Raw genomic sequence first — 12,430 nt, forward strand, 5'->3', positions numbered from 1 at the left:
ATTTTCTCTGTCCATTTGTAGCTTTTGTGTTTGTTAGTTGAAAAGTTTCCTCTACAACTAGTAATGACTCTTATGTTTGCATGCTTCTGTCTTTTCGTTATTGATTAGCACATTGATAGATTATCAATTAATATCATCTGTAAAATAGTATAAGTCATATAGGAAATAACAGTTTGGCCCTGTGTGAAATCCCTTTAACCCTGTGTATTGCCCGACATTTAGCAAAGTTAAGTTAGCAAGACCAAGATTATTTTGTTTTTATTTTGAAAGGCCTACAGTATGCAGCCTTTCTCCAGGACAGCAGCCCCAAACAAGGCGAACTAATTTTGCACTATGTTATTTTATTATAATTCTGCTTTATTTTTTGTGTTATATTTCTCTTTTACCTTAGGCTAGCTTAGTTAACTCTTGGTAGATTTGTTTGTTAAAACCATACTATCTTTACATGGCTTCTAGTTTTGAATTTCGTGCTAGTAGGTTTGCTATTCAAAAGCTTTCATGTTTTGAATTGGCATTTCACATATGCTGTTACTCAGGCTATCTCTAGAGTAGCCGATGACATCTGGGGGAATCCAGTGAAAATGCAAACTTAGGTTCTTTGACATATATGTTTGAGTGCTAGTCAAAAGCATTATCTAAAGGATTTCTATTTACCAAAAGACAAATTGTAGGCAACCTGTCCTATAATAAACATGCCTGTATGATTCATCCCTCAGGAAAATGTTTCCTGGATTCAGACTCTAGTAACTTTTGAACTTGACTTTTGCATCTTTTGCATATTCTGAACAGCTGTTGCCATGATTAAAACAATTGACAGCACTGCTTCCCCAGCCCATACTTTCTGTCTGAGAATAGAGTTGGTTATATGCCATCATATAAACGTGTCCAGATGTTTCTCTCTTTCTTCATTTGAGTTAAAATTTCATTTCTATAATTGGTTATGAAAAACTAGGTCAAGAATTAAACACCCGATCAAAGAAAGATCCATTTTTATCTTCATTTCATGGGTGGATGGGGAAAGGGTAGGGATGAAAAGAGGTAAAGGTAATTTGGAGAGGCCAGAGGTATGCACAGGAATTATACTCTTGCTTCCTTTTGTTAATTAACCTAGTAACTACTATAATATTTTGCCCAGCACATGAAGATGAATTAACGTAAAAAATTCAAGTGATGAGTGATGGCAATTTCTCTTTTTAATATTGAGTCAAATATAAGCCACCAAAATCCCTTAAGATGTTTTTAAAACAGCTATGAGTATGAAGAAAATATCCTGAAATATTTTGTCTTAAATTTGGAAAGAGTACTGTTAATTAAAAGTAGAATAAGATATCTTATTTCCACCAAAACCTAATTTGTCAATGATTTTTAATATAATAATTGGTAAATTGAAATAGCTAAAATGCAGCTTACATATGAGCCTATCTCAAGTGGATACACCAAGGATGACTGTTTTAATACAGCCAAGCACCACACACAAATATTGTTGTCTGTGTGATGCCAGGGTGCCCAACTTTGTGGAGTACTTTATTTTGTGCCATGTGCAATCAGGGTTTTATGTAAAAATCAGTATTTTGAGATTCCAGCCCAACTGAAATTACCCCACCAAAGGAAGTTTGCAGAGTGTATGCATCTGTAGCAAATAACTAAAAATGGTCATTGTCTTTTTCTTGATTACTTTGGTCAACACAGACTGCCAATTTCTTAATAAAAAGCAAACCAGAAAGTTTACATTTTTGCAGGATTTACTGCCACACTCTAGCCATGACTCTGGATGTGGGTTGGAAGACATGAATTTTTGAACATTCATGTACCTCTTCTCTTTTAAAGGACTGGGTAGTCCTTCATATCTGGCACTCAGATATGGTCAGGCAGTAACACGTTTGAACCTAGTTTCCAAAGAAGTTGCTGCTTATGGAGTGAGTGCTGCATGGAAGCCCATTTATTGGGGGAGTATTGACATCAGAGAAAACAGTAAAGGTGTTCCACCTTGGAAGCCGTATAGATAACAATTTATTGTAATAAAATTGATGGTGGAACCCAAATTTGGAATGTCAGGGTCCCTACTGGAAGTGGCCCTGTTTATACTAACTGTGGACTTTACCCTTGTTCATTTGGTTACTACGTCTACAAATAAAGTTGAGAATTAACCCATCACTCTTAGCATAAATATATTTTAAGAAAAGCTAAGAGTAATATTTATAAATAATGAATTCTAAATTAAGAGAACTTCTAACACTCTTGTTTTGTATATTTAAAGGGTATTAGCTGTACAAAAAAAAAAGGTGTCAAAAATAAGAACATGTTGAAGAATGCCTGTGTACCTGCAGTTGTGTTCTTTTATTTCTGGGAATAGCCCCAGTCAGGAAATAAGCCTACTTGCTTTTTTGTTTTCTGTGGTAATCTCCTTTGGATAATGTGATTAAACCTTTAGTTTCACAGTTTCAATTTATTTTTCCAAATTCAACAGCTCTGAAAATCTGACATCCTATCAGAACATGGACATTCTGATTAATGGTTATTTTCAATAAAACATCCAATGCCACAGATGAGAAGATAAGAATAGTGAGCATCAACACTTACTACTATTCTCTCTGTTCCCACAGTGTGTCAAGGACTGTTACATACATATATTTAAAGCAGAACAAAACAAAGGTTTGTTTATTTGAAATATGAAGCTATAGGTCGGTTTGGGGTTCTCAGTTTACTAAAGAAATTATTCCTTAGATTATATTTCAAAATGAAAGATAACATTAGAACTGGAGTTGGCTTTGGACGTACTTCATTTTGGACTGGTTTTGCTATCAGATTATCTGAAGATATTTCTGAATATTACCACTGTTTAGGAAAGATTTTAAAATTTAAAGCAGCAACTTTCTAGGTATTTTCCCTCTTGTTTTAACACAGTAAATGTCTTTAAATTGTTTATGATGCCTAACTTCTGATGGACATTAGTTTCAATTTTGTTCTTAGTCATTGCAGATATTGACAAAATGTCATACAAAACTATTTTGTATTTTTTGTAGGACTGGGAAACAGAAAATCATGACTGGTATTGTTTTGAATGCCATTTGCCTGGAGAGGTGTTGATATGTGACCTGTGTTTTCGTGTGTATCATTCCAAGTGTTTGTCTGATGAGTTCAGGCTTAGAGACAGCAGTAGTCCCTGGCAGTGCCCAGTTTGCAGGGTGAGTACCTATGAGCTTTCCTGTGCTGCTTAGAGGGTTGGAATTAATTCATAATAGCTTCAAAAAGATACCCCAGGTGGTCTTGCCAGGTGAATGGATAAAGGACTGGAGGGTGGGGGTTATTTAATGAAATGATGATACTCATAAATGGACATCACAGAACACATATACCGTATTTCAGGGCATGGATTTTAGAAAGTTTTAATCATGTAAAAATATATCCTCTTCCTTTCCCTTACCTGCCTCTGGCTTATGTGACTACTTTAATGGATGGCCTTTGGACATCAGAAATACGAAACCTACTAACATCTGTTCAATAACTACTTTGTAGTAAACTGTACAATTTATGGTATTCAGGAAACAGTTAGCAAAAGGCATGTTGTTGGGGGCATTCTGTATCTATTTCCCATTTTATATCCATGTAATGTTGCCTTTATTTTTGTCATATCATGAGTTTGTTTTTTTTTTTTTTTTTTGCTTATATTTTATTTGGAGGGTGGAGGGATGAGACATTGTGTATAAAGAATTCTAATTATTTTTTTAAAGTGAAATGAAATTGCCCCATAGGTAAAATAGGTACTTTCCACAATTACTTTTATTCATTGATCCCACTGAGGAACATACATACTATGATTGTTAGTTGCAGAATGTGGTGTGTGTGTATACAAGTGATATGTGGTGACTTATTACATATGGTGTTGATGGTAATAAGGAATTACTTGATTGCAACCTCTATTATTTTATACTTAACTATTAAAATACTTATTTGGAACTATGCACATTGTTGAGATAACTCGTGATTTCCAGTTTGTTAATATGCTTTATAATAACTTGCATAATTTATTTCTTTGCTTTTTCAAAAAACATTTTTTCATAATTTTTTCCCTCTCTGGCATCAGTCAAAAATTTCCTGTTAGCATCATAAGCAAAGTTCTAGTCTTCTAACTGGCTTTGTATTGCCTAAGTGTACTTAACCTTGCCATATATGTTATACGTATTCATTAGGCATACAACAGGCAGTTGGGATAGCATTTTAAAAAATGTTTAATGATGACTTGCCACTCAAATGCCTAGGTGCCAAGTAAGTCATGTCAGTTCCCTAAGTCTGAGTAAATCAGTATCAATTTTCAATATGTAGACCTCCTCTTTGAGGTCTACAAGAATGTCTGTAAGAAATTAGTGTAAGTGGTGCTCTTAGTTTCACAATTTTGAGCAAAGGAGCTGTATTAATATTCATATTTTATTCTCTTGTGGATTTCGATTGTACATTTTAAAAACAAATATACATCTTCCGTTTTCTGGTAAAAGTTTACCCTAGGGGAAGTAAAAAATTAATGAGATAAAAAAAAAAGAGGCAATGTTACTGGTCAAATGGGGATCCTAATATGGGTGCAGGAATTAGGAAATACAGCTCTGGGTATGTCTGTATCTCTACAGCCATTGCTGTTTTGTATTTAATATTCTTATTTTCATAGTAAATAACTTAAACGAAAATACTGGGACTTCTGAGGACAGGTTAAGCTTCTTTGTAGATATTTTATATTTCTTATGGTAAGAATGGGAATTGAACAATTATTACACCCTTGAAGAAAATGTTTAATACTTCTTCCGTCAGAATTCACTATCAAGTTGTCTGATTCCATTTTGTGTTTCCTTTACTCTTTTTTTTTTTTTTTTTTTTTTTTTTTTTTTTTTTTTGAGACGGAGTCTGTCTCTGTCATCCAGGCTGGAGTGCAGTGGCGTGATCTCGGCTCACTGCAACCTCCACCTCCTGAGTTCAAGTGATTCTTCTGCCTCAGCCTCCTGAGTAGCTGGGATTACAGGTGTGTGCCACCACACCTGGCTAATTTTTGTATTTTTAGTAGAGACGGGGTTTTGCCATGTTGGTTTGGCCAAGCTGGTTGGTCTTGAACTCCTGACCTCAAGTGATCCGCCCACCTGGGCCTCCCAAAGTGCTGAGATTACTGTTGTGAGCCATCGTGCCCGACCTGTGTTTCCTCTACTCTTTACTGATTAGATGAAATTTAAAAAATTTTTACACTGTTATTGGCTCACACAGAAACATGATTACCCTATTCTGTTCTTTTCTTCTCTTTTCCTTTCTTTTTGCCTTTGTCAATCTAGATATTTTTATACTGCTATATAATTGTGCTTGCTGAAATGATGCTGTCAATAGAAAATCTTGAATTTTTCATTCATTTTATGGTATGTGAGCTGCTCCCTGCTAAGGCTCAAAAAGCCTGTTTTCTAGGGTGAGGATGGAGAGTTTTATCTTGAGCTTTAAATTTTCCAAAGAAATAGTTATTCCTTTTAGATCCATTCTATTGTTTTATGGTATTCAAGAAAAAGATAAGTGCTAACAATTCCTTTCCTTTGAGAAGGGGTAATAATAATCTTGAAATTGTAATGGAATTTTTCATATCTTTAAGGTGAAGTTATTGGTTGATTTGTTTTAAATTTTAAATATAGTGTCAAAACTTTGAGTAAAGCAGTTTTTTAGGAGAGTGACCAGATTTAAGTAATCATGGACTAAGAGAACCTAGAGTCTATAGACAGAAACTCAGGAACTGTGGTTCTGAATCAGAATAACTTTCTACTCTGTTTTTTTTAATGTTTGGAAAAATATGGATTAATTAGATATGTTGATAAAGAATGTTGAAGATAAGGTACCATAGCCAAATTTCCATACGGTAAAAATAATAAATGGAAGCTAACCATTACTACCTAAAACTGACAATGAAAAGAAGCCTTTTTGGCCGGGCGCGGTGGCTCACGCTTGTAATCCCAGCGCTTTGGGAGGCCAAGGCGGGCGGATCACGAGGTCAGGAGATCGAGACCACGGTGAAACCCCGTCTCTACTAAAAATACAAAAAAATTAGCCGGGCGTGGTGGCGGGCGCCTGTAGTCCCAGCTACTCTGAGAGGCTGAGGCAGGAGAATGGCGTGAACCCGGGAGGCGGAGCTTGCAGTGAGCCGAGATCACACCACTGCACTCCAGCCTGGGCAACAGAGCGAGACTCCGTCTCGAAAAGAAGCCTTTTTCTAAGAGTTTGCAGTGATTGGAATACTTTTCACTCTTACATTCCTTTCTCTCCCTTACAATGTTGAAAAAGTCACTGAGAACAGGTGTTCTGTCTCCTAGCTGTCACCTGTGTTACCAGATTTAATTCAGCTCAAGCAGCTTTATCTTATGTATCTATTTCTGAAATATTTTAACAGGACAGTAATAGGCATTTTTCTTGAAAATAATTTTGTGACTTTTCATAATAAATCTCTAGAATCGTTTAAACCTGAGAATAGTTCTTCGGAATGTCTGCCTTTCTAAAAAATAAACTTGCTTTATGGACACAGTAGATTATTATTGAAAAGTAGCTTATTAATATCAGATTAGATTTTACTTTGAGAAAGATTTAAATACTGTCCAGTTTCACACTTTTACTGAGATCTCATTGTTTTAGAAAAGAGATTTTAAAATTTGCTACAAAAAATTCAAATAATTTAGAATAGGATAAGAAAAACAAAATTCCCAGAAACTGTATTCCATAGTAGGTAATATTCTCACAGACTTCTTCCTGTGTTGGTGTGTGTGTCATTTTGTTTATATCTGTATCCACATGACTTTACATTAATTACTGGATGTGGCTAGTGTGCATGTACTCAACAGTATCCCAGAATGACCTTTTTTTGGCACCTGTTATGATTTGAGAGGGCATGTTGTAACTTATGTGACCAGTTCCCCATGCAGCAGGTGTTCATCATTTCCACTGTTCGGTATGGAAACACCTGTCAAAGGTGACATGCAAATGCTATCCTGGAAATCATGCCCCATTTCCAACTTCTGAGGAGGAGTCTTCTCATTATTATTTATTTCTGCATGAAACTGAAGTTTATATTTTGTTTTCTTTTATTTGAATTTTATTTTCCTGAAATAGCCATGAATTTTCCAGGAAAAGAAAATGAGAAAATCATACTCTTGTGAAAATTGCTTTTAAGATTTTGTTTACAAAAAAGAAATACCTTTAAAACACAATATAGTCCATTGCATTTTTTTAAGATAGAAAATTATATACATTTATGTAATTCTGTCTGAACACCTTTGGTAGGATAAGTTTATTAACGTGGGATTTTTAGGTTTAAAGGATAGTGTACACATTTAAAGTTTTGATAAACATCACTGGCTTGTTCTTCAGAATATTATACCCATGTACATCAACAGCACATGAAACGATTTGTCAATTTTTTGTTGCCTATTTGATACGATGAATTTTTTGTTCTTGTTTTTTGTTTTGTGTGTGTGTGTTTGTTTTTAGGCAGGATCTTGTTCTGTCACCCAGGTTGGAGTGCAGTGGCACAATCATGGCTCACTGCAGCCTGAACCTCCTGGGCTCAAGCCAGCCTCCTCCTGCCTCAGCTTCCGAGTAGCTAGGACTATAGGCACACACCAGTATGTGTGGCTCATTTTTAAATTTTTTTCTGGAGACAGGGTCTCACTGTGTTGCCCTGGCTGATCTTGAATTCCAGAGTTCAAGTGACCCTTCTGCCTTGGCCTCCCAAAGTGCTGGGATTACAGGCATGTGCCACCATACCGGCTGTCTCGTTTTAATTTTGCTTCATTTTCATATATATAGTTCCCAAATTACAAAGTCATTTTATACTTTGAAGGCATGGTTAGAGACAGACGTGTGCTTGGACGTGTGCATGTGTCCGTGTGCTCCATGCTTGCTGGCTTGCACGCCTGCTGGTGAAAATTGTGATACTGTAATTCATGGGCAAGGCAGTCTGTCATAAGAAGCCCCTGGGCAGCCAGCCTGCTGGGCTGGCACACTGCCTTGGAGAGCAGGGCTGTTGGAGAGCTTCTTTGGTGGTGGAAAGGGTCTCTGTGCTGTGCAGTGTGAGCCACTGACCTTGTGTGTCTGTGGAGCCCTTGAATGTGACTTGTAGACCGAAGAACTGGATTTCAATTTGCCACATAGGGCCTGTGGCTACCGTATTAGATAGTGCAGTTTTAGAACATTCATGTTCTGAATGCCTACACCACTCCAAGAAAGCATCTTTAGGTATAAAATACTGATCTCTTGAGAGTGCCTGGCATTTGTCTCCCCATTACTCCAGAGTTACGACTTGGAGAGTTCTTAAAGAAGCATATAACTACGTGACTCCCCACCCTTCCTCTCCCTAGAATACACAGCAGATTCTATAGCAAACACTGCCCTGCACAGATTAGTGGCTATAATATCTGATAGTGTTGCTTTTGCTCTAATGCCTCATAAAAAGTCAGCAGAATAGCTTTTTAAAAAACTGTATAGCCAAACAAAGTGTATATTTTTTTCCCAAAATAATTGGCACTTTTTAGGTTAAGAATTTGGAGACATGGTTTGAAAGTAGGCCCCTATTTCCTCCTCTTTAATATGTGCATGTTTCTTACATAAATGAATTTTGATTTCATGACTTAGAGGAGTTGTAGATTCATGTTATTGCCCCTATTTAAATTCAGATAAATTCAGTTTTCATATTTGGACTAAAATTATCATTAGGAAATAGAATTTAGGACTTTAAATTTTGTATGATGTGCTCTTACAGTAAGTGAGTTACAGAGAAAGTGAGTAAATGGGAAAATCACAGTGAGCTACCTGTTTTCTTTTCCCTACATGGCCCGCTGAAATGGAATACCGCTCCACTGAAATCCCTCCAGAGAGTTTTGTCTTGGATTTTTACAATTGCTTTATAATATTAAAAGTTTATATCACTATTCTTTATATCATTAACAGACTTTGGTGTACATTCCACTTTGAAATAAAAGGATCAAATTAAGTCACAAAAGACAAATAAGTCAAGGTAATACAGAGGTGACATATTATTCCAGTATGTGTTTAAAAACTGGAAAAGACTCGTCCCCGACAAATGTTTCAGGTGGCATTTTTCTCTGTTTAAGGATCACAAGTTTTAAATTTTATGTTAATGTACAAATTGTAGGGCGAATCAAAATCAGCCCGCTTAACAAAATATAGAAACACAAGAAAATGCAGATGAGGAAATAAAGAAGAATCTATGTGGAAGAATTTTATTACTAATTTCAAAATACTTTGGTTGCATATCTAATCCAAAAAGCTCTCCCAGATTTGCAGCACTTGATTCTCTGACTCATGTTCTTAAGCAAGAGAGCTATTTGGTGGTTCTTCCACATTAGTAGGAACTATTGCTAAAATTTATTTGCTCCTGCGCTTTTTAAAATACTCAGAATGATACATGTTTTGTAGGAAAGTTAATACTTTAAAAATAGACTCATAAGAGTCTATAGAAAGCATTTAAAATTAAATTTTAACTTGGAATGTTAAGCCTCATGTACTTTTTAAACACTCACCATTGGGAGTCCACCTGGAGTTTTATCAATTAGGTACACACTGGCATGTCAGTGTTGACTTAGGTCTGGGTAGGTTATGTTTGAGGCATTTGTACTGTAGCTTTTTGTTGTTGAGATAGTTAAAGAAAAAAAATCATGATGAAATCTCTCTGTCGAAATTAGAGAAATTTGTTTCTGGATATAGTTTTCATGCTTTTAGGTATGTAGGCAGTACAGTCTTTTTAAATTCCAGCAGTAAAGAGAATGCACATACATTGTTTAGAATGAAAAATGGGATCAAATGCTGAATGAAAATACTTTGAACATAAATTCCTTACATATCTATGAAGCTATAACTGCTCTTGCTTTCCGATCAGCCATCTTTTAGTGTGGGAAATTTATTAATATTTTCACCCCAAATGCAAGTACCTTTACACCTTCAAGATACATATTAACAAATCTAGAATGGAGATTTGATTTTTAAATAAGTAGAAATTGAAGCCATTATTTTCTTAAATAGTAGACATAGTATTGAAAACAACTAATGAACATTAATCAAATATTTTTACAATTTTTAAGACAACTTATAATTTTATACTAACAGAAGTAGAAAGTTAATTTTAGAAAGATTGTGTCTGAGTCAGGCACTTTTATAAGGCAAATTTGCAGTTCACCACAAGCTTAATCAGAGGAAAAAATAGTGGGAACACTGATAAAGCCAGAGGATTTTAAAAATTGGATCTACAATATAAAACTATAAAATCCTATGTATTGTTATCGAGGCCCAAAGAAGAAAAAAAGCTCATATAATTTTCTATATTATCTTCCTGTGGTGAATTTAACAGTGGTTATGATCAGAAAGGATATGACTGTGAAATGTTTTGTATGTTGGTATATTTGGCCTTTGTGATCTATCTTTTGGTGGTTTGTTTAGAATCTTATTTGAAATTTATCTTTTATTTTCACTCTAAGGGATTGAGAAGGTGATAGTTGGGGTGGTTCCTATTAAATGATTAAATGGAAAGCTCACTCAGTGTTTCCAAAGTTGATGAACGGAAAATACTTACAAAGTACATGCGGTTTCCCTGTGCTACCTCTGCAGTGCAGAAGGGATAAGAGGGAGTGGGAAGGTAGGTAGTACTTACATTGGCTGGATGTCAGCCCCATTAATCAAAGAATAAGTAATATTCATGCCTCGACCTGAAGACAGACATGTAAGTTATTTTCTGAAAAGAATGGAAAGATTTATTCCGCTGAGGAATGCATTCTGCCTCTGCCGTTCAGTCATGTTCTTCCTTTAGAGTCTAGTGTCATGTAGAAGGGGAAAGGAACAAGTAGATACCAAACCTGTGTTCCATAAAATTTTTCTCACTTCCCTTTCCTATTCCTAAGTCATATAGCAAGCCACCGAGGGGCTTAAAGTTACCAGAAAAAGTGCATTAATATTGAATGATAAAATTTCTGACATGCATAGCACCCTTCTCTCTGTAGATAAATACTATTTTAGCAGGTGTGTGTGTGTGTGTGTGCACGTGCGGCGCCTGTGGGCATAGTGGATTTAGAAATACTACATGTTTTTTCTATCACAGTTTGTTTTGTAGACTGTATTTGAAAGATGCTTTCATAGTTACTAAGTTAGCCCAGTAGCAGACGGGCTGCTACAAAGCTGCTCATATCATGTGAACTCTTGATCTTAGTCAAAATTTGTTGTCTTCCATTACAGAAGAAAGAGTTGGCCTTGTAAAAATTAATAAATACAGATACAGCCACAGTGGCATTCAGTGGCATTTTGTAAATCTGGATGAACAATTCTTGTGCGTTAGTAATTCTACAGGACTAACTTATTGAGGAGTGGCCTGTGACTGAAGTCTTATTTGCCAGGATGCTCTAAGAATCCACCTGGAGACATTCTTAGTAGTTTGCATTATCTTGAGTTCCTACTTTTACCTCTAATAAGGCATATTTGTGATAGCTTAGAGGAGGTTTTTAAACTTGAATTCTTATAAGTTAAAAAAACTATTCTCAGAAGCTAAAGTGCAAAAACCTGTTGGCAGATAATCTGTGGGAGAGTTAGGGTGCGGCTCTGTGGAATCCTGTGTCGTTTAATGTGATTCATTCCATAGGCAGCAGTGGGTAGGTCGAGTTTTCTACCATCAATACTAGCAATTAGTGTGATGCACTGTTCTTCTGGTCTAATAGGTCAGCGATTTCAGTGTGTCAGCACTGGGAGTGAAAACACCAAACAGGAGTTTATTTTTAGAAAATAGTTTTAGAAAATGATTTTCATTGATGGGCTACTTGAGTCTTAGTGGTTTGAAGGGAGAAGTGGCAGGACAGGGTAACTCATCACCACTTCTGCTGGACCAGCTTCACTTTTAACTTCTCAATGATTGGGACTTCTTATAAATTATGTGTAATTCCTTTATATTCCATTGTTGCAAGTGGGTCTAGAGGATATTACAGAGTGTCTTGATTTCTGTAACAACATAGAATCAAAATAAATAAAAAAAGCAGCTTCTAGATCTCCTCTATAATTATAATTGCAGAACACAAAAGAATCAAAATAAATTTTAAGAGAATTTTATCTAAGATAATTTATTATGATTCTTTTGTGTTCTGCTATTATAATTATAGAGGAGATTTAGGAGCTGTTTAATCCCTAAAACGATATAGGTAATTTATGTGTAGATTAGTATTTCTCCAAATAAGATCTAGAGGGCACCTGTACAGTAATCACCTGGTATGCTTGTTTAAAACACAGTCTCCCACCAAGCGCGGTGGCTCACGCCTGTAATCCCAGCACTGTGGGAGGCTGAGGCGGGCAGATCATGAGATCAGGAGTTCAAGACCATCCTGGCCAGTATGGTGAAATTCCGTCTCTACTAAAAATACAAAAATTAGCCGGG

At 35.8% G+C, this 12,430-nt stretch overlaps 1 protein-coding gene across 29 annotated transcripts in view; it reads left to right on the plus strand.

The window, feature by feature from the left end:
• ZMYND11 (zinc finger MYND-type containing 11) overlaps nt 1-12,430 on the plus strand; it is a 113,479-nt gene that overhangs the window by 76,934 nt on the left and 24,115 nt on the right. For 17 of the 29 annotated variants that reach the window (XM_055296295.2, XM_055296307.2, XM_063611039.1 and 14 more), the window contains one exon: nt 3,024-3,185. The exons of the other annotated variants lie outside the window; for them this stretch is intronic. In XM_055296295.2, coding sequence (XP_055152270.1) covers nt 3,024-3,185 — 162 coding nt within the window. The remainder of the gene's footprint in view (nt 1-3,023; nt 3,186-12,430) is intronic. 29 annotated transcript variants of the gene reach the window in all.

This window comes from Symphalangus syndactylus, chromosome 10 (assembly GCF_028878055.3).
Source record: "Symphalangus syndactylus isolate Jambi chromosome 10, NHGRI_mSymSyn1-v2.1_pri, whole genome shotgun sequence".
Taxonomy (NCBI): domain Eukaryota; kingdom Metazoa; phylum Chordata; class Mammalia; order Primates; family Hylobatidae; genus Symphalangus; species Symphalangus syndactylus.